The sequence below is a fragment of the Ambystoma mexicanum genome, chromosome 8, assembly GCF_040938575.1.
Source record: "Ambystoma mexicanum isolate Mex_15411 chromosome 8, UKY_AmexF1_1, whole genome shotgun sequence".
NCBI lineage: Eukaryota > Metazoa > Chordata > Amphibia > Caudata > Ambystomatidae > Ambystoma > Ambystoma mexicanum.
The window spans coordinates 1,650,650,854-1,650,674,552 of record NC_090929.1 but is presented as its reverse complement, the minus strand read 5'-3'; the positions used below and the strand labels follow the sequence as shown (position 1 = coordinate 1,650,674,552).

Here is a 23,699-nt window from a genome sequence, read left to right as displayed (position 1 = left end):
TCAATGTACATCTAGTGTTCCGCCTTCCAGATGAGCAACCCAGCCAATGTATGCCTAGTGCTCAGCCTTGCAGGTACACAACCCGGCCAATGTATATCTAGCGTTCAGCTTTGCAGGCGGGCAACCCAGGCAATTAATATCTTATGCTCAGCTTTGTAAGCGAGCAACCCATCCAGTGGATATCTAGTGGTTGGCCTTGCAGGTGAACAACCTGGCCAATTTGTATCTAGTGCTCAGCCTTGCAGGCGAGTCACCCAACCAATGTATATCTAGTGCTCACCCTTGCCAGTGAGCATCTAGGCAAATGCAGATCTAGTGATCAGCCTTGCAGGCAAGCGACCCAGCCAATGAATATTGAGTGCTCAGCCTTGCAGGCGGGCAACACGGCCAATGTATATCCAGTGCTCAGCCTTGAAGGCGGGTGACCCGGCCAATGTACGTATCGTGCTCAGCCTTGCAGGCGACCCAGCCAATGTATATCTAGTGATCAGCCTTCCATACAAGCAACCTAACCAATGCATGCCTAGTGCCCAGCCTTGCAGCAGATCAACCCAGCCAACGTATATCTAGTGCTCGGCCTTGCAGGCGAGCAACCCAGCCAATGTATATCGAGTGATTAGCCTTGCAGGTGGGTGACACGTCCAATGTATATCCACTGCTAAGCCTTGAAGGCAGATGACCCAGCGAATGTTATGTCTAGTGATCAGCCTTGCAGGAGACCCAGCCGATGTATGTCTAGTGCTCAGCCTTCCAGACAAGAAACCCATCCAATGAATATCGAGTGCTTAGCCTTGCAGGCAGGTGACACGGCCAATGTATATCCAATGCTCGGCCTTGCCGGTGGGAGACCCAGCGAATGTATGTCTAGTACTCAGCCTTGCAGGAGACCCAGAGAATGTATATCTAGTGCTCAGCTTTCCAGGTAGGCGACCCGGCCGATGTATGTCTAGTGCTCAGCCTTCCAGATGAGCGACCTAGCCATTGCCTGCCTAGTACTCAGCCTTGCAGGCGGGAGACCCGGCCACGGTATGTATAGCATTCAGCCTTGCAGGCGAGCGACCCAGTCAATGTATTTCTAGTGCTCAGGCTTGCATGCGAGCGGCCCAGCCAATGTATAGCTATTGCTCAGTCTAGCAGGTCGGCGACATGGCCAATGAATGTCTAGTCCTCAGCCTTGCAGGTGCAAAACCCAGACAATGTATATCTAATGCTAATCCTGAAAGTCGTGCAACCCAGCCAATGTATATCTAGTGCTTGTAGGCAAGAGACAAAGCCAATGTATATCTAGTGCTCAGCCTTGTAGGCAAGAGACAAAGCCAATGTATATCTAGTGCTCAGCCTTGTAGGCAAGAGACAAAGCCAATGTATATCTAGTGCTCAGCCTTGTAGGCAAGAGACGAAGCCAATGTATATCTAGTGCTCAGCCTTGTAGGCAAGAGACAAAGCCAATGTATATCTAGTGCTCAGCCTTGTAGGCAAGAGACAAAGCCAATGTATATCTAGTGCTCATCCTTGTAGGCAAGAGACACAGCCAACGTATATCTAGTGCTCATCCTTGTAGGCAAGAGACAAAGCCAATGTATATCTAGTGCTCAGCCTTGTAGGCAAGAGACAAAGCCAACGTATATCTAGTGCTCAGCCTTGTAGGCAAGAGACAAAGCCAACGTATATCTAGTGCTCAGCCTTGTAGGCAAGAGACAAAGCCAACGTATATCTAGTGCTCATCCTTGTAGGCAAGAGACACAGCCAACGTATATCTAGTGCTCATCCTTGTAGGCAAGAGACAAAGCCAATGCATATCTAGTGCTCAGCCTTATAGGCAAGAGACAAAGCCAATGTATATCTAGTGCTCAGCCTTGTAGGCGAAAGACCCAGCCAATGTGTGCCTAGCAATCAGCTTTACAAGCGAACAACCCAGCCAATGTATGTCTAGGGAATAAATTGTGACCCGACATCTAAATCGGAGATGAATAATCTTGATCAACCAGCAGGTGTAGGAAGTAAAGTGAATGCAATTGCTCCAGTAGCAATTTCATCTCCTGAAGCTATAGTTGAGAGACCAACAACCATTCAAGAAGATCAAAATCCCTATGCAATCCCAAAAACTTTGGTTTACTAATGAGGAAAATAGCCAGTCCGGCAAACCATTGAATAGGGGAGCGATCTTGTTATTAGCCAAAAAACTTCCTGAATTATATTTATTTTCAACAAAATACATCGAATATGTTCGTTTTCCTAAACTGGATTGCACAAGTTTAGCCGAAGTTGGATTTGTTTCTAAAAAGGGGGTGAAGGCCTTCCTAAATTTGGCAGAAAAATTGTGTTGTTTGGGTCTGGAAGTGCATGACAAATTACTGTCTTATGCTGTAGAAGTAGAAGAAGCTGAGGAAAAGGCCAGGGGAATGGCTTTGCCGTGCAAGGCGGCCAGCAAGCAAAGAAAGAAGGTCATACCAAAGAAGGGTCACAACCGTTATCCTGGCCAATGCTACCAGAAATAATTATGCAAGTCTGTCAGAAGCTGGGAGTGGTGCAAGCGTCTCTTTAGTAGTAAAAATTTAAGAATCACCAGTTGGAACTCACGAGGGTCCAGCTCCTTCAAAAACAATCAAATGAGAGCCTTGTTATTCGGGGAGAGTGACTTGATCCTACTACAAGAAACCTGGTTAGTAAATACTCCAGAACTCGAGGGTTTCAACCTGATGATACAGCCAGCATATAGTAAAGCCAAGGGCAGAACGATGGGGGGCTTATTGATCGCCTGTAGAAGGGTTTTATTTAAATAAATAATAACTATACCCTGTAAACAAGAAGGAATTCTTGTGGTGAGAGCAGTCACTCCCCTAGAAAACGATCAATCAAAAGAAATAATAATCATTAACCTGTATTGGAACCCGGAATGGGAAAAAATACTGGAGTTTTTAGAATCGATCTCGGTAGTCCTCAGTGACATTAGATTAATGTACCCTGGGGCGTACATAATAGTTGCAGGAGATCTAAACTCGCAGTGCATTAAAATTAAACATAAATGCCCTACGGGGAAAATAAAAGAAATAACATCCAATGGTAGAAAGTGCTTGAACTTCTTTGATGAATGGGACTTTAAATTCTTAAATGGATCTTTAGAAGGTGATGTACCACCTGCCACAACGTGGGAGAGGGGGTCCATAGAGTCAACATTGGATTACGTCCTTTTATCGACAAATTGGTTTGGGAAATAAACAATAAAAAAAATAAACGACTAGTCACACAGATAAGTTGGCATTGTAGGGACACAATAGAGGTTTGGGACCATCGGGTAGTTGTTAATGCTCAGAAAAATTGGTTGGTGAAATATAAGAGAGAAGGGGAACGTTTAAATGATGGCATAGATGGACTCTATAATTGGGAGAATCCGGAAACCCTGTATCAAAATTGTAACCCGCTATTTTTTCACGGGTTTATATGGTCGATTGATCCACCATCGAATACTCAGAGGGGTCTTCAACAAACCCACAAACATCACTTCGATGAAGCAGTCTGGGCAAAAAAATCGGCAAAAAGTACGCTAGAACTTGCCATAGAAACAAAAAAATCAAGAACAACTTAAGGAGTTGGTCCAGACACCATAGAGAAGAGCTGTGGCAGAATGATGGAGAAGAAATGTTGTGTGCATTGCAAAATAATTCCTCACGGAATTGTTGGTCACTAATTAACGCGCTTGAAATAGACCAAGATATTGTTCAAACGAACAACGTGTCAGAAGCAAGCTGGCTGACCCATTTTGGTGAGAAATATCAAAACCCACCAGGAGCCCCAAAATATAAGGGGGGCAATGGAAATTGGGGTCTGAGTTTTGAAAAAGAGGATGTTTTGAACTTGATAACAAAATCCTCTGCGTCAAGATCCGCGGGCCCTAGCAGTTTAACTTACCAAGTCTTTAAAGGAAATGGCATCCTGTGGGGAGAAATTCTGTACACATTTTACAGGGGAGTGATAGATAAAAGAGCAATTCCTCCGTCTTGGAAGTCGGCGATCATAGTCCCTATTTTTAAAAAGGGAGATCGCAAAAATCCTACAAGTTATAGGCCAATTACGCTGCTTGATGTGGAGAGCAAGTCGTTCACTAGCCTAATATTAAGAGAACTGGAAACTTGGGCAAGAAATAATAACATAATCTCCAAACAACAAACAGGGTTTAGAAGAGGTCACTCTACCACCTTGAACGGTATTATACTCGCCTCTCTAACAAACTATAAAGACTTAAAAAACGCAGGAAGACTCTATGGAGCGTTTGTTGATCTGTCGAGTGCCTTTGACATGGTGAATCGAGATAAACTCTGGTGTAAGATGGAACAAAAAGGAGCCCCGAAAAATCTGATAAATATTCTAGTAAATCTCCATGAAGGAAACACAGCCAGAGTAAGACTCAATTAGGCTGGACATCTGTCAGAGTTTATAAGTATAAATAGGGGAGTCAGACAAGGTTGTATGGTGGCACCATTTCTTTTTAAGTTCTATTTGGGAGATTTTGGACAGGCCATAGAGTCTTCAGCATTGGCCAGTCCAAAGGTGGGTTCACTAGCCATAAAATGGCTTATGTATGCAGACGACATAGTCCTGCTTGACAGGACTCCTGTCGGGCTGCAAAGACTGCTAATGGCACTTGACCTGTATATGAAAGCAAATGACCTGGTGGTAAATCCGGAAAAATCAAGGGTTGTAATTTTTGGACGAAAGGGCCTTAAAGATGTTAAATACTGTTGGTCAATTGGTGGTTATTCAATCCCTGTTGTAAAAGAAGTTATATATTTGGGTTTTACCTTGCATGCGGCCCCCACAGTTGTGACACAGTATGGGGAATTATTGGCTAAAGGCACACAACTAATAGCTCAAATGAAGAAGATTTCTAGTTTGTATGGCAAATTTTCCATCATGCCAGTAATAAAGTTTTACGTTGCGAAAGTAATTCCCGTATTACTATATGGAATTGAGGCAAAGCCCCTTTTATGGTCTATAGACTGGCAAAAACTAGAAAGTTATATCTGGAAACAGGTATTAGGCCTGCCCAAAGGACTACACACGGCGACACTCAGATATGAACTGGGTTTAAAATCTCTTAAATCTGCAGTTGAGTGGAAACTCCTCTCCCTATATAGATCTATCCTGGTGCCAATGACCAACACATTGTTTGAAAATCTTCTGGATAATATGAAATTGGCCACCTCACTAACCCTGATAGAACTTAGACAGGTAGCAGAAGACCTGCTGATTTATTGTGAACTAGACAAATCCATACTGATCTTAAACCCTTTGAAGGTTAAGAAAGCCTTGACTTTGAGATACTGGATCTCCACAGTGGATGTGGTGAGGTCGTCTTCCATCCCTACATCTTTCTTTAAGTATGGGAAAAAACAGGGTTTTGTTCCGAGGTATCTGACAAAGTTCCCAGATATAAAAGGAAGGCAGAACTTTATGAGAGTATGCCTGAATTTGATCAAAACGGGTGCAGTACTGGTTAAATGGGGCCGAACAAGAAATTCGGAGTTTGTGTATGGAATGTTCGGACCCAAGCAAACAAAACCTTGAGCATTTGTTAAGATTCTGCAAAGATACTTGGGACACAAGGGTTGAATATCTAGGAAACCTAGTTGGATCACTTGATCTGTTGCCTTCTAGTGCTTTCTGGGAAAGATTGATTGCGGGTCATGAAATCAAACTGACTGTTAATGTATTAAGAGTATTGCAATTCACAGGTTTTATTCCACAAAAATACTGGTAATCTAGTCACTCCGATGGATTGGTAAAGGCTTTTTATGATTATTTCATTTTGGACAGTCATTGATCAACCTTAATTCATTATTTATTTTAAAAACATGTTAGAATTGTAGGTATGTGAAGAATAGGTGTTAATGATATCTGAGTTAAATTTTCTATATTGTATTGAATTTTGTATTTTGTATTCTGTGTTTATATATTTCATATGTTTAATTTTAAACGAAGAATGTGTAAAAAACCAAAAATGTGCTTATATCACAATACATTTTTTTTTTTAAACTAGTACTCAGCCATTAAGGGGAGCAACCTGGCCAATGTATGTCTACTGCTCAGCCTTCCAGACGAGCGACCCAGCCAATGCATGCCTAGTGCTCAGCCTTCCAGGCGCACAACCCGGCCAATGCATATCTAGCGCTCAGCCTTGCAGGAGATCAACTAAGTCAATGTATATCTAGTGCTCAGCCTTCCAGACGAGCGACCCGGCCAAGGTATGTCTAGTGCTCAGACTTGCAGTCAAGCAACTCAGCCAATGTATATCTACCGCCCACCCTTGAAGGCGAGAGACCCAGCCAGTGTGCAGCTACTGCCCGACCCTCCAGACAATCGACCCAGCAGGTGACTCAGCAAATGTATATCTAGTGCTCAGCCTGTAGGCTAGAGACTCAGCCAATGTAGCACTAGCACGGAGCCTTGTAGGCAAGTGAACGGGCCAATGTATGGCTAGATCAGCCTTGAATGCAGAAGACCCAGCCAATGTATATCTATCGCTCTGCCTTGTTGGAGAAAGATCCAGCCAATACAGATCTTTGTTTTTATTATTTTTTAGTTTTGGACTTGAGAATGTGCACTGTATCAATGAGAAGACGCCCCACAAAAACAAAACATAAGGTAATTTTGTTTAACCTGTCCTGGGCATACCCATCCCCTGTGAACCCAATAACCCTTGAGTGTTCAGTCCCTTGCTCTGTTGGGGAGCAGCAAAGACCACAGTCTAGGAACGTCAGCCACACTTTCCATAATGTGCAGAGCCCTTTATCTCATAGCCATAAAGTTTAAATTCCCCCTCGCTCGCGCACCATCAGCAAGAAATCCATCACTTGCAGCGTATGGCTTACTCATATACATCTGTATACGCTAATGGCTCCCAACGGCTGTATTCTCCTTCCATGACATCACGCCAGTGGACTTTGGAAGCCCTCTTGCACTCCTGTGAGATTACAGCACTGCTTTGGAAGCCCTCCTACACTCCAGTGAGATTACAGCACTGCTCTGGAAGCCCTCCTACACTCCCGTGAGATCACGGCGATGCTATGGAAGCCCTCCTACACTCCTGTGAGATCACAGCACTACTACGGAAGCCCTCCTACACTCCCGTGAGATCACAGCACTGCTATGGAAGCCCTCTTCCACTGCTGTGAGCTCACAGCACTACTACGGAAGCCCCCTTCCACTGTTGTGAGGTCACAACACTACTATGGAAGCCCTCCTCCACTCCTGTGAGATTACAGCACTGCTCTGGAAGCCCTCCTACACTCCTGTGAGATCACAGCGATGCTATGGAAGCTCTCCTCCACTCCTGTGAGATTACAGCACTGCTCTGGAAGCCCTCCTACACTCCCGTGAGATCACAGCGATGCTATGGAAGCCCTCCTCCACTCCTGTGAGATTACAGCACTGCTCTGGAAGCCCTCCTACACTCCCGTGAGATCACAGCGATGCTATGGAAGCCCTCCTCCACTCCTGTGAGATTACAGCACTGCTCTGGAAGCCCTCCTACACTCCTGTGAGATCACAGCGATGCTATGGAAGCCCTCCTCCACTCCTGTGAGATTACAGCACTGCTCTGGAAGCCCTCCAACACTCCTGTGAGATCACAGCGATGCTATGGAAGGCCTCCTCCACTCCTGTGAGATTACAGCACTGCTCTGGAAGCCTTCCTACAGTCCTGTGAGATCACAGCGATGCTATGGAAGCCCTCCTCCACTCCTGTGAGATTACAGCACTGCTCTGGAAGCCCTGCTACACTCCCGTGAGATCACAGCGATGCTATGGAAGCCCTACTCCACTCCTGTGAGATCACAGCGATGCTATGGAAGCCCTCCTACACTCCTGTGAGATCACAGCACTGCTATGTAAGTCCTCTTCCAATCCTGTGAGATCACAGCGATGCTATGGAAGCCCTCTTACACTCCTGTGACATCACATCGATGCTATTGAAGCCCTCCTCCACTCCTGTGAGATCACAGCGATGCTATGGAAGCCCTCCTATACTCCTGTGAGATCACAGCACTGCTATGGAAGCCCTCCTACACTCCTATGAGATCACTGCACTGCTATGGAAGCCCTCCTACACTCCTGTGAGATCACTGCACTGCTATGGAAGCCCTCTTACACTCCTGTGAGATCACAGCACTGCTATGGAAGCCCTCTTCCACTTCTGTGAGATTACAGCACTGCTCTGGAATCCCTCCTACACACCCGTGAGATCACAGCAATGCTATGGAAGTCCTCTTACACTCCTGTTAGATCACAGCACTATTATGGAAGCCCTCCTACACACCCGTAAGATCACAGCGATGCTATGGAAGCCCTCTTACACTCCTGTTAGATCACAGCACTATTATGGAAGACTTCTTACACTCCCGTGAGATCACAGCAATGCTATGGAAGCCCTCTTACACTCCTGTTAGATCACAGCACTATTATGGAAGCCTTCTTACACTCCTGTGAGATCACAGCACTGTTATGGAAGCCCTCTTACACTCCTGTTAGATCACAGCACTACTATGGAAGCCCTCCTACACTCCTGTGACATCACAGGGCTGCTATGGGTGGGATCACAGCACTGCTATGGAAGCCCTCTTACACTCCTGTGAGATCACAGCACTGCTATGGAAGCTCCATCCTATTCCTGTGAGCTCGCAGCACGACTATGGAAGCCCTCCCCGTCCTGTGAGCTCACAGCACGACTATGGAAGCCCTACCCCAGTCCTGTGAGCTCGCAGCACGACTATGGAAGCCCTCCCCCAGGCCTGTGAGCTCACAGCACTACTATGGATGCCCCCTCCTATTCCTGTGAGCTCACTGCACTACTATGGATGCCCCCTCCTATTCCTGTGAGCTCGCAGCACGACTATGGAAGCCCTCCCCCAGTCCTATGAGCTCACAGCACTACCATGGAAGCCCTCGTCCACTCCTTTGGGATCACAGCACGACTATGGAAGCCCTCTTCCACTCCTGTGAGCTCACAGCGCTACTATGGATGCCCTCTTCCACTCCTGTGAGCTCACAGCACTACCATGGAAGCCCTCTCCCAGTCCTGTGAGCTCACAGCACTACCATGGAAGCCCTCTCCCAGTCCTGTGAGCTCACTGCACTACCATGGAAGCCCTCCCCCAGTCCTGTGAGCTCACAGCACTACCATGGAAGCCCTCCCCCAGTCCTGTGAGCTCACAGCACTACCATGGAAGCCCTCTTCCACTCCTTTGGGATCACAGCACTGCTATGGAAGCCCTCTTCCACTGCTGTGAGCTCACAGCACTACTACGGAAGCCCCCTCCACTGTTGTGAGCTCACAGCACTACTATGGAAGCCCCCTTCCACTGTTGTGAGGTCAAAGCACTACCATGGAAGCCCTCTTCCACTCCTTTGGGATCACAGCACTGCTATGTAAGCCGTCTAACAGAATCATATTATGGGGTCACACCAGAACCCACAGGCAAAACTAAGGGGCCTCGTATAGTGGGTCTCATACATAAAGAATCACCCGCACGCAGTTGGTATACATGCCCATATGCACAACACAATGCATCGATTGGTAAAATCATGATCACCGATGCTGAAATGTAGACATTTCTGCTTAAAAATGTGTACACCCCATAACTTTTCATAAATCCTTGACTGTGCGGGTTGCACTTCTTATGAATATAACACCTATCATCCAGTGCTTAGAATTGGAACACCATGGAGCACTTCTTAAAACATATGGTAGTGCAAGTAGATAGCTCAGCAAGTGAAGTGCTCACCTCTGGCAAGCTCAAATCCTGGCATGCCTGACTCAGCCCGTTATCCTTCAGAGGTCGTTAAATTGAGTACAATGATATTTTGGGGCTGAGTCATGGAATTTGTGCACCGAAAAACGGGGATTAGTGCGCCAATCTGCCCGCAAATCCCTGTTTAACAAGATTTGCCACCAGAATGGCGCTCAAATTCCATGAATCATTATAATTAACATCTGCTGTTACGGTGCATAGAAGCAGGTAATCCGGCATGTAGCGCTATATAGGAAAACGTGATATCCGTACATCAAGTATTCTAGTTTGATACAGGAACACCTGGGCGACAGTTCCATCCAGATGTGGAATAAGAGAAGCAGCTGGGCCCTGCAATAAGCTCCGGGCAAGGCGCCTCTAGTGACTCTTGCCGCCGTAGCAACGGGGACCTGGCTCGCTGCCTCGCACGTGGGGCCCAGGGGCTGCCTCTCGCTAAGCCGGGGACTTAATCAATTCGCCCATTTCCATCAGCGGCGTAAACAGGTTACATTAGAGCGTAATGCTGTCATTCAATAAAGGCGGCCGTGAAATCAACCGCCGCTTCCCCGGGCCGGTCTCTCCCCGAGCAATAAAGCCCCGACGCTTTGCAGCCATTCTGCGCGCCTCGCGCCGGCAATCACTTCATTTCCTCGCCCGGAAAATGCAATTTCCACGCGCCCTCCTCCTTAGTGTCGTAAAGGGCAGACCAAATTGGGGCGGCCCACGTCGTGCAGGAACCGGATCCGCCGAAACAGGCGAGGACTGGAGCAGCGCCCAAATCCCAGAAACGAGGCGCTGGGCAAATGCAACCAGAAACCGAGACGAAGAGCAAAGCTGCTCAAATGATTGCATTAGTGCGAATAAAGGGAGCCGGGCGGACGGGGAAACTGACTCTCAAGTTCACAATGCAGGGCTTTGAACCACATTCAGGGGAAGCAATCACGCGACACACCTTCTATAAAGAGACTGCAACAGTACAACGGGAGATTAGCAAGTGTAAAACATATATACACACACACACACACAATGTCCCCCTGATTTGCAGGAAGTAGGGAGAGTGGAGGTGTTGGGCCTGATACCCCACTTATTATCCTCTTGGTCTTCTGAAGGAAGGGGAAATTAGACATTCAATTGAGCGTAATCGCAATTTCCGCGGTGATCCGATTTCTCGCACCTACGTTCCCCCTTTGTTGAGCTGTCAGGGTTTACCTTACATCCCGGCAGTGATGCCAAAAGTGTAAGCTAATTTCAGAAAGGCCCTGCATTGTGAGAAATCAAAAGGTCCCCCCTCTCGGCCAGATGTCTCTGAAATCTACCCGTCTACAGGGCCAGAGGCCGGGATCTCCTTGTTCAGGGCCTCCCGCCACATTATTAGACTATTCTGTCCTTCTCCGACACAGTCTGTGGGACTTGGGCTTCCACCCCGTTTCCTATTTCCTAAATTCTCTCGAGAAAGTCTGAAGCAGGACTAGGGAGGGGAAAAGGACTCTCGTAATGTCTGGAATGGGATGGAGCTTCGCTATATAGACGACCAGAGTACTTCCAAACTGCAGGGCCCAAGCCGTCTGGCCATTTCCCTACCTGCCACACCACCTGGCCTCTACTTCATCGTCTACAAGGCTGTCACCCTGCAGTCCCCAATCTACCTCACTGAGAAACTGACCATCGCGGAGATCTACGATCCACCAGAAGTAAGGACATGCGCAGACTTGAGCTCCGCAGGTGCAGGAAGGAAAGAACCAGAAGACAGGCCTTTACCGTCTTTGCCTGAAGACTCTGAATCCTGCTCCCCATAAACATCTGACTCCTGTCTACAGTTCAGGAAGGAGCTCAAGACCCTCCTCTTCAAGGAATGGCTCCTCCCCAACACCTAGGTCCACACACCCTTCCTGAGACTAAGCGATCGGCTCCCCACTGTTTCCTCCCGATTGCTTGTAGATCCCTCGATACCCATCTTCCCCACTCCTGTGTTATCTCCCTGCTCCCTTTTCTCTCTTCTTCCCTCGCTACACTCTTATCCACTATGATTGTAAAGCGCTCCATTGCTTCCTGGAGCTAGGTCCACGCTCAGTAAATACCCTAATGATAATACTTAGTTCATAGCTTTGTATGTACCCTTCCATCAAGTCCATTCCCAGTGGCGGGCCAGGTAGTCCATTTGATGGAAAGACCATGCCAGGAAGATTCCAGGAGGATTGGCTTCCACCAGTGGAAAGCTAGGCTGCCTCTTGGTTTTCCTGCACGAAGGGTAGGCTCAGACTGGCCTACAGAGCAATGCCCATATGGCCAGCCCAACATTCTAATGTGGTACCATTTTTTGGGGTGAAGCGTGCCACTGTTTTGGCAAAAGAGGCCCAGTTTGATGAGTGATCAGAGAGACACAATCCACTCTTCAAGTTCCACATTCTTTAGGGAACTTTCCTTTCAACTTTAGACATAGTGGACCCCCCTGCCCTCAGGACATCTACAAATCAATCCTAACACACGGGCACATTGTTGGAATACTACAGAAACCGCCTTAAACTATCAATCGCAACAGGGAAAGTTCTGCGATTGTTCAAATCAGCATACATCAAACCACTCATAAAGGACAAGGCAGGCGACGTGGAAGACCTATCTAACTACAGACCAATTTCAAACATTCCCTACCCTACAAAACTGCTAGAAACCTACGTCTACAAACGAACACAGGAGCAGGTAGAAAAAAACCAACTGCTCGACCAGGCACAAGTCAGCTTTAGACGCATGAGAGGGACAGAAACGGCACTCCTATCTATCTGCGATGACCTAAAGACAAAAGCAGACTCTGACACAAACTCAGCCCTGATACTACTCTCGGCCTCTCTGCAGCATTTGGCACAGTCAGCCATGACATTCTCCCGCATCAAGACACTAGAAGAAATAGGAATTACCGACCTAGCCAGGCTTTGGATTAAATCATTCCTAACTGATAAAACGGAAACTGGATAAAGCCCTTCTTTATGCATTCCATGGGACATCAACTGTGGAGTACCACAAGGATCGTCCCTATCCCCACTGCTTTTCAATATCTACCTGACTCCATTAATCAAGCTCATCAAAAAACACGGCCTCATATGCTACAACTACACAGAGGACACACATATCATCCAGAACATTGAAGATGCACAAGGACAGAACACAACGCTGAAAACTGTCTGAAATAATTCTATGAATGGATGAACACAAACAGCCTCAAACTCAACCCAGACAAGACAGAAATCATGGTTATATCCAAAAACCAGAAGAAAAAAAAATCAATATATCCCATGGCTGACAGAACTACGGACAGCACCCACACCGGCGAAAACAGTAAAAAAACATGGACTCCCAATGGACAATGCACTAAGACTGGAACCTCAAGAAAACTCATTAATCAAGAAATGCATCTTCCTCCTACACATGATAAAATGAATCCTACTGTTCCTCTCCTTCACTCATAAAACACCATCATCGCCCTCGTCATGTCCAGAATAGACTATGCCAACAGCCTATACCTCGGAATGCCGGAACTCCTTCAAAGCGCTGAGAACATTGACGCAGTGAGGTTTGAGGCTGGCGAAATAAAGTTTGTCGTCAAAGTTCATAGACAGCAGAACAGGTGGGTCGTAAACACTCATTTGAACTTTGAGAAGTGTAGTTCCAGGCAGCATCAGAGAGTTCCATAGCATGCACCTTAACAGTGAGGGGGTAAACACCCCAAACTGCTCTAATTGGTTGAGTGAACAGTGATCTGGTTTAGCGATGCCGAAGTGGGGGTTCTGGCTGACTGGCAGAGAGGGAGATCTTTGGTTAGAAGCACTGGAGTGAAGCCAGGGAAGGCTTGACGCACCACGGTGATGCTTTGTGCCACTGGGAGTCTGTGCAACAAATTCCCAGAAGGCGTGATGTGGTACCCCTACTGACCGAAGTGCTCCTGAGATGCACAACTATTAGAGGAGACAGCACCCGGGATATGGCTCCAATGCAGCAGAAACCAGACAGGAATCGATGGCCAGGTGGTCTGATGCTCAGTGATTGATGGCTTGAAATCAGTGGCAAATGATTTGTGGCAGGTGTTTCTATCTGCCACCTTCACACAGCACTAGATGACATTTCCATTAACAGGAAATGAACATTTGTAATCTTTAGGCTTGATTGGACAGAAACATGACACACATTTGGTTGTCACATCCTTTGAAAGCACAGTAAAAAAAAGGTTCCATTTTGAAGTTGGATTTGAGTTTTGGTGCCTTCCAGGGAATAGATTAGGTGGCCCAGTCGCAAAGTGCACCTCATGCGGACACTGAAGTTGTCGCATTTGATTTGGGGAATAACCATAGATTCCCTTTGCATGCGACAAAAAAAACAAGAACCATTGGTAGCAAACCATTGAAATTGCAGGGACTTAACAAAACTGATGCCTAACTCCTTCAAATTCTTTATTTCGCCCCAAAATAGGTTTGTCTGGATGAATATCTATTACCAAATTCATCCCGGAGCTCTAAAAAATACCCCTGCTGCTCTATGTCCCCCCACCCCACACCAAGCTGCTGCCACAAACACACCTTTTAATATAATTTTAATATTTTAATCCTTGCAGGCCACATTCTGCTTCCAGAACATCCACTCCACTTTCACCATGAGCTTCTATCCGGGGCTACAACCAAAAGACCCATGGCTACAAGCCTCTCAGCCCCTCCCCCGCGAGCAACGCCTCTGATTGACGGTAATGAAGGATACTAACAAATGTCTCCAGGACCGACACAAGAGCAGTCAGAAATGCAAAGCTAAGGACCGAAAGAGGCACAGACACAAAACACCTGCATTTCGGTCAAAATCTGAATCGCCCAGAAATTTAGAAATTGGTGCTAAGCCATTTGGCAACGATCAGTAAAATGAAACAATTCTAGGACCAAACCAAAATCAAGCACTGGATGGTTGAGCGCGGAATACCTTGCGTGAGCACCCTCGTTTCCAGGTCTGCTGATGTGCGAACAAGGCGGGACATAGAGAGCTTGCAGCTCACAAATGACATTATTTTTAAATTGATTTAAGAGATTTTTGTGAAAAGTCGTTTTTTGCATTTTAATGAACTGATTATTGGAATATTTATGTTTTAATCTTAATAAGTTTGAACAACTGTTAACTTATTATCCTTTTATGATTGTATGTTAGCGTTAAAGTTTTTGCGTAAACTAAACACACTTAATAAAATTAAAAAAAAAGTTGTATTTCATGCAAATGAGTGCTGAACAACCCTAGTGGAGGAATGCAAATAAAAGAGACCATTGTCTCTAAAAGACCCATTAAAAGTTTTTAAAAATTGCACAGACAAATGAAACAGTAGCAGAGCGGTGGGAGTATCGGAAGAGCGCGAGCGGCCTGGGGTACTGTAACCATCAGTAGACTTTAGCATGCATCTTTACTTACGGCGATGCCAGTGACGAGCCGGTGCTTCCATCGGTGCTGGACGACCTTCCACTGAGCCTGCGGTTACCTGCCTCGAGGCTCGATTCGGCTTCCATAACTTTCGTGGTCAAGGGCGCCCTGGCAGCGCTCGAAACGGAGCGCAAAACGGGCATGGACTTCGACTCAGCGGTGGCCAAATCCCCAGCAGGACCTGGAAAATAAGAGGATATGAATGCACATAAGAAATGAGTGGGCATAAGACTCCCGGTGAAAGGATTGCATCGACTCTGTGCTTGTCCCATCCTGCCTCTCAGGTGTTCATCATCATAGCCTCTTATACTGCTATTCTCTCACTTGAATGTCTCCTTTTCCACATTATCTCAAGAAGACTCATTTCACACAACGCATTTCTCCGTTTCTCACTTGGAATCCTATTTTTTAAATTTCGATCACCAAATCTCCTGAGATATGAATCATCACCAGTATGTAATACACACATTCCTCATGGTGCACAACAGTATGCACTATCAAGCCGCCCGACCCCACCAACATCACCAGTCACATGACTTTGGGTGTGCTGCAACACTTCCCCATGTCTCGTGTGATGTTTCACTCTGGATTGGCTTTCCAGAGGACATCAGGACAGCTGGTGGGTGGAAATAGCACCTTCCTCGTCCTCTAAGTGCAACATCTTCACCAAAATATAGCAATGGATCTCCCGTGTCTCTGCTGTGAAGCTGCCTCTGGGTGCAAGTGGATGGAATACTGGCCTATATAAATGCAAAACTCCACCTCTAACATGTCCCTGAGATTGCACTTTGCTTCTAATGTATTTAGAAATTAAAAAATTAATTAACTGGCTGCCCTAATGCTTCCTATTTATTGTGTTCCCTCTGGACGGTCACTTTTTTCAATTGAAATGTTTCTTATTGATTTCTACAATAAATAAAACATTTTACTCTAGGTAAAAACAAACGATCTCAAGACAGACAATCGTAAGAACTATGGCCTCAATAGAAAGCCGAATATGCAGGCTAGAAAACTATGATTTAGACTTAAAGAGATACTTGCAGTACATACCCCAAAATATAGCCCCCAGTGCTTTAAACAGTCATGCATCCCACACATCTAGATAGATATTCAGTTTACTGTTACTTTTCACTTATTCAATATTATTTTATTGTCCAATCATAAGTGCCTTGAACAGCCAGTCTTGAAACTGTGCTTTGTTATTTCTGTAGAAATGATCTTATCCTTTACATTTCACGTTTCTGTTGTTGTCAGGATTATCTCAGTTGATAAACACTGTTTTTCACTTTCTTGGATGCCTCATTTGTTTAAAAAAAAATGTTTTATTGTGCATTTAGTTAGCTTAAACTGTAAGCACATTTTAATCCATAAAATACAGTAAAATACCATTCATTGAAATTTAGATATTGTAATGTAACAGATAAAATAGTACAACACAAATAAAACACGAAGAGGGAAAAAGGCTTTAAAAGAAGTATAGGTGGAGCTCTAAAGGGGAAAAGCAATTAGTGAGCGTTCCATAGTTAGGGAAACTTCCCGAAAAAGATGCCCGGATTTGTGAGAGGTTTTCCAATCAGTAATTTGGTGTGTGTTAGAGAGAGAGTTGAAACATCAAGGCAGCAGCCTTCCAAAGATGGTGAGCTGCAGAAACTAATACCATTGATGTGGCACCGTTGAAGTTGGATCAGAATTAGAAAGGTTTCTATGGAATCAAGATATTTGATACAGTGTGTGATTAGCCCGTCAGGTAATGAGATTTTAGTACTGGATTAGAGGTCAGGACGTGTCGTTGGCTCTCAGTTGATTTTTTGCATAAACGACAGTTCCGCTCCTCGAGTGGAATTCCTGCCCATGCACCAGCTAGTTCTCTGGTCGGGATGCCTCTTTCTGCCTCGTAAATCAATTTCTTTTTGCAGTCTTCTATCTCCAAGTGTTGTCTATGTTCCATCGATGGAACCATCACCACTCGTCTAGTTTACATTTTAATAACCTTGATTCGTTTTTCATTATGTTACACTACCTTTACAAGTCATCCACATTCTGTTTTTGCAGAGTGCTAAGCCACCCCCTGGATATTTTTCCGTGGAGTCAGTGGCATGGAGCTGCTGAACAGCTTTGCTACAATGACTCAGAAAAAGCCAGATCTTATGCTTCTTGAGAAAGGCGGCGATCTTCTCTTTTCCGAAAGCGTTCTGAGTAGCGAGTGCCAGAGGTTGGATGCCTGGATTGAAAAGGTACCGCCTCCTTTTGTAATTTCAATTATTGCAAGTCTGGTGCCGGACGCTGTGGCATGTTTCATTACAGGACTAAAAAAAATGCAACCACATCACCCCATCATCCAGGAGCGGCATTGTCAGCCCCTTCAACATACATCATGTAGATCTAGACAGTCTGCCTACAAAGCAGTCACAGCCATGGATATTATAATCAGTATACATTGCACACCTGAGACTTGTATGTACAGCTCCGCATTGCCCTCATCATCTAGCCCACCTGTGCCCTGCGCCTACAACTGCATTTAACCTAGGTGTGCTTGCATTGACTAGCCTAGATGTGCCCTGCGCCTTCAAATGCATTTAGCCTAGGTGTGCTTGCATTGACTAGCCTAGATGTGCCCTGCGCCTTCAACTGCATTTAGCCTAGGTGTGCTTGCATTGACTAGCCTAGATGTGCCCTGCGCCCTCAACTGCATTTAGCCTAGGTGTGCTTGCATTGACTAGCCTAGATGTGCCCTGCGCCTTCAACTGCGTTTAGCCTAGGTGTGCTTGCATTGACTAGCCTAGATGTGCCTTCAGCCTATAATTGCATTTAGCCCAGGTATGTTTTTGCATTGACTAGCCTAGATGTGCCCTGCGCCTTCAATTGCATTTAGCCCAGGTATGTTTTTGCATTGACTAGCCTAGATGTGCCCTGCGCCTACAATTGCATTTAGCCCAGGTATGTTTTTGCATTGACTAGCCTAGATGTGCCCTGCGCCTACAACTGCATTTACCCTAGGTGTGTTTTGCATTGACTAGCCTAGATGTGCCCTGCGCCTACAACTGCATTTACCCCAGGTATGTTTTGCATTGACTAGCCTAGATGCGATCTAACTACAACTAGCATCTGCTAGGTATAGCACAGAAGTCCCGCCCCCCTTTATCTACACTGAATTAGAGAGGGCGCTAGAGAGCCGTCCAAGATGGCGGCCTCCCTGTGAGCTCCACGGAGCTCCCACGAATATCCTGAAAAATCGCTGCATCCGTGTGGTGTATTCCGACAGAAGCTGCCTCCCCCTTGTAGAGAAAGCGATTCCTCACAGGGGGATATACTAATTTCATCGATCCGGTGGACGTGTGTGGCGAATCTCCCACAAGAAGGTGCCGCCCCCTCCTCTCCGCGGACACAAGGTGCGGCCTACGTGGGCGACCCGGAAGGTGTCCCGAGCGGCGAGAGGACTGGTGGCCGCTGAGCCAACACGAAACCTGTGGAGTCTGGTCGAACTGACAGGAGAGGGGAAAAAGAAGGCAGGCGCCCGGCCCGGGCTGTCAGGTACGAGCGCTCCGCGTACCCCCCTGGCCCACGTGGCCGCAAAGGCTGCCGCACAAATCCATGGGTCCCCTCGAGTGACAACCATACGATCAGAGGCCGTCGGAGCATTGGACGGCTCCCGACCGGGGTCTGCCCGCAAATTGAGGCCGGCGACACTCCAGGAGCGCTGTCGCGCGGCCACGGGAGTCAACGCCGGGTAACATAGGAGGCCCAGACAGCTGCAAAATCCGGTCCCAGGGTTCGAGGGGGAGCACACACGAGCGGCAGCGGAGACAGAGCCGCGGTCCGTAAAACGGCAGGCTCCGGCGGCACCCCGCTGAAAAAGACCACCACCGCCTCAAGCAACCCAGTCTCTCATAGGCACGACAAATCCTTAGCACTGCTCACCAAAGGCGGCACAGGAGCTTCCACAACAACAGCAACTATGGGGAAGACAGACAGACTCCAGAAAAAACTTCGAGGGCAGCTCTTCAAACAAGGCACCTGCGGCCGATAGTCGCTCTCAATCCCCTAATCCCAGCGCAATCCAAGATGAGACTGTGGCGCAGGATCTTGGTATCAGAGAAATCCTGCTCGACCTGAAAGCCGGTATAGGCAGCCTTGGGAGCAAGCTCGACACCCTCTCATCCAAAGTAGACATGCTCCAGCACAGACTTGACAAGCACGCAGACAGATTGGACACAGTGGAGCAAAGGGTATCGGACCTTGAGGACGGCTCGACCTCCCTAACATCCAGAGTGTCCACATTAGAATCACAAATGAAAGCGGTATGCGCCAAAAATGAGGACTTGGAAGGCCGCTCCAGGCATAAAAACATCAGGATAGTAGGCGTTAGAGAGCACCAATTGGCTACCAGGATGGAAGATCATGTGGAAAAAATCTGCGTTGAGCTGTTCGGTGAAGAGGTCCTTTCCAAGATGTCGTCGTCGAAAGAGCGCACAGAGTACCCAATTCGAGGCCAATCCCAGGAGCGAACCCTCGTCCGATCATAGCAAAGTTGCTTAATTACAAAGATTGTGACACAATTCTGAGAGCCGCCAGAGACAAAGGTGACCTCCAATTCGAGGGGGACAAAATTCAGTTTTTCCCAGACTTCTCTCAAGCGGTACAGGCGCAAAGACGATCGTTCACAGCAGTGAAACGCAGGCTGCAGGAAAATTAAATTCAATACTCAATGCTGTTCCCAGCCAAGCTCTGCATCCAACACGAGGGCAGAACCAAATTTTTTAATACACCTGAAGAAACAAGTGACTACCTAGACCGCTCCGGATGCAGACCCGTCACGAATAACAGCAGACCACAAAGAGGCAATGGACCCAGAAGAGACCCTCCGTAACTTTCGCCAGACGGTTTCACACTATTAAGGCAAAGTATCACCCAGGCGCAACTACTTTCACCACCACGGAACAAATCTAGTAACAGACGTGGGGAACCAGCCCCTCTTGGAGGGCCACCAGCGCCCCATGCACAGCAATGTTGGCTGTTTTGCCAACCAGAGTTAGTTCAATTTGGGCCAGTTGGGGGTTGCCCACTCAAGGGAGAGATCCCAGTTCCAAGAAGTCATCAAGTGTCTCGTACCCTCATCTCTCGCTAACCTCACCACGGAAATCAAGCAAGCAGAAGCCAAGACCTCAGATTCCCCCCCGAATGCCTTGACTCCACGCCTACCGTTGAACCTCGGCCCAGCATGCGCATGAAATTTCCCTCACGAGACAATGACGACATATAGGATTGCTACATGGAATATACGTGGGGGCAACCACCCGGCGAAAACGAGGAAAATCCTCCAATACTTGCGAAGACACAAAATTAATATCGCCTTTCTACAAGAAACACATCTCACAAAGTCCTCGGAATCTCATTGGGCCAGATCATGGGGCTGCCACCGATACTTCTCATCCTATTCGTCATATGCCAGGGGAGTCGCGATACTGATAGAGAGGAGAACGAACTTCAGTCTGATCGACTCAAGAAGTGATACCGAAGGGAGAGCTCTGCTGGTGAGAGGAATACTAGCCGGAAAAGAGGTGGTCCTGGTTAACTCCTATGCTCCCAACACAGATGGACCAGATAACTTCAACTGGGTGCTGTCCAAACTGGGAGAGACGAACGCAACAACCATTATATGGGGAGCAGACCTCAATACCCCACTCGACCCCAAGCTTGACAAATCACACAACACGTCAGGGCCGCCCTCGAAAGCCAGTGCCCAGGTCCAAGAGATCTGCCATGCATTTGGTCTAACAGACACATGGAGGAACCACAACCAGGACGCAAAAGAATACACATTCTACTCGGCAGTTCACCACTCCAGTTCACGAATCGACTATATCCTAGCCTCAGCCCGCAGCCCGTTTGAATGGGGGAAAAGCTAAATCATGCCAAGGTCCTTTTCAGACCACTCCATGGTCGTACTTGAAACCACCCTAGCAGGCTCCACAATCCCTGGTCTTCGTTGGAGATTTAAAACAGGCTCGTTAACTGACACCATCTTCGCTGCAGAACTAAGCCAGGAAATAATCTCCTTCCTTGACACAAACAAAAACTCAGTCGACTCAGCTAGTACAGTGTGGGAAACACTCAAATGCTATGTGAGAGGAATATGCCTGGCAAAAGAAAACGGCATGCTAAAGCAAATCCGCAGAGAACTCACGGATAGTGAGCACCGATTGAAAGACCTAGAGCTCAAATGCTCCGTCTCCCCAGACCCACGACTCCAAGCCAAGATGAAAATGGAACTCAAGAACTTTAGAGAAACGGCCGAAAGAGAACTAAAATTCCTGGGCCGCAGGCATCAGATTAGACAATATGGAGAAGGTCAGAAGCCCGGAGCCCTGCTAGCCCGCCTTCTCTCAATCGACAAAAGTCCACCTCGCATTGAACGTATAAAGAATGTACAAGGCCAACTGGTATATACCAAAGAAAACATCTGCGAGGCATTCCACGACTTCTACCGCACCCTGTACAGCTCAAAGGGTGCCGCAGATCCAGGAGCAATACAAGAGTTTCTTAATGACACTGAACTTTACTGGGTCAGCGCAGAACTACGAGAACCCTTGAACGCTCCGATCTCACTGGAAGAAATCCAGGAAGCAATAAAAGCCCTCCCAAACACGAAAGCTCCGGGTCCAGATGGACTAACTGGAGAATTTTACAAAGCACATTCTTCAATAGTGGCCCCCCTTCTAGGTCAGGTCTTCGAGGAGTCGATAGAACGAGGTTCACTACCACCCACGATGTGCAAAGCCAACGTGATGGTACTTTATAAGTCCGGCAAACCTGCAGAGGATTGTGCCTCATACAGGCCGATCTCTTTAATAAATCTGGACAATAAAATCCTAACGAAGATTCTAGCAACGAGGTTGCTCCCTCTGATGCCGGCCCTGGTGCTCGGCGACCAGGCCGGCTTCATCCCAGGTCGTAGCACAACCTATGGCATCAGGAGGCTGTTCGGCGTTATTGAGGCCCTTGACCCATCACAACAGGCAATTGCAGTTCTCTTAGACGCAGAGAAAGCGTTTGATTCTGTCGAGTGGCCCTTTATGTTTGCAACGCTCAGGCAGATGGGGCTAGGCAACTTCTTCCTTAAACTAGTGTCACTGTTGTACAACAAGCCATGCTCATACATCCCAGTTGGTAACACTAGGTCCCCAAGCATCACACTGGAACGCGGAACAAGACAGGGCTGCCCGCTTTCAGCCCTCATCTTCGCCCTGGTGATGGAGCCCTTGGCGTCGAGGCTACGGGCCGAATATCGTCACCGCGGTTTGAAACTAGGGCCCCATAAATTGATAGTTTCTCTCTACGCCGACGATGTCATGCTATTCTTCAGCGATCCCCAAAACAATCTGAACCCTGTAATAAGGGAAGTGATAAAATTTGGGAGAATGTCAGGCCTCAAAACAAATCACTCTAAATCAGTAGTGTTTCCTTTAACCCCGCCCACGACAGAATTCAGGGATGATCATGGGTTCAAATGGGAAAAGTCCAAAGTGCGCTACCTGGGCATCTACATGTCCCGCAATCATCACGAGGTATTTAGAGATAACTACCAAACAGTATTACACTCCGTACAAGAACGTGTCCAGAGATGGAAGTCTCTTCCGCTGACGCTCTGGGGCAACACCTCCCTTACGAAAATGGTTATCCTCCCCAAATTGCTCTACCTCTTTACGAACATCCCACTACTCGTACCCAAATCCTACTTTCAAAAAGTCAAGAGTTTGATTTTAGAACTACTCTGGGCTGGGAAACCGGCACGAGTGGCCTACACCACCCTAACGTTGCCAACAGCGAAGGGAGGCCTGGCTCTCCCGGATGTTGAAAAATACTATTGGGCAGCCCAGGCACAATTTCTGAGTCATTGGTACTCGGCTCACTACATCCGTCCGCATGTGCAAGTGGAAAGAGCCCTAGCGTCGCCGGACCTGCTTAGCGCGGTCATTATTAGCAATCTCCCCGTCCCACACAAGACACTAAACACAGTTCTATCCACATATGCTATCTGGAAAAAGATGGCCAAAGACTATGGCATAACCATATGGTATTCCCCCCTACTTCCCATTAAATTCATCCCCGGAATACCCCTTACAAATGAAAAAGTGTTTCTCATATGGATTGACAAATTGAACCTTCAATCTCTGGGTGATCTGTTCCCGGAGGGCACCTTTCTAACCCTACAAATGGCCAAAGACAGAGGAGCTAACTCCTCCCTAGATGTATTCCTCTATTTTAGACTACGCCACACCCTCCAGGGGCTATTCCCCACGTTCCCTCAGCAGCCTCCCACGTGGACCCTGCTACACAGAGCGATCCAAGCTCAGGGAGAGGGAAGACTGGTGTCAACCTTGTACTGATCTCTTACACACTCGAAAGCCCAACCCCCGAGCCCAAAGGAAGTGGGAAACAGCCATTCTGGAGCCAATACCCACAGAGGACTGGACA

The 23,699-nt window shown here is 47.2% G+C and overlaps 1 protein-coding gene across 1 annotated transcript in view; it reads right to left on the bottom strand.

Moving 5' to 3' along the window:
* The window catches only part of SHTN1 (shootin 1), a 797,962-nt gene that overhangs the window by 81,618 nt on the left and 692,645 nt on the right, over positions 1-23,699 (bottom strand). Inside the window, exon 16 of the mRNA XM_069611915.1 lies at positions 15,216-15,405. Coding sequence (XP_069468016.1) covers positions 15,216-15,405 — 190 coding nt within the window. The remainder of the gene's footprint in view (positions 1-15,215; positions 15,406-23,699) is intronic.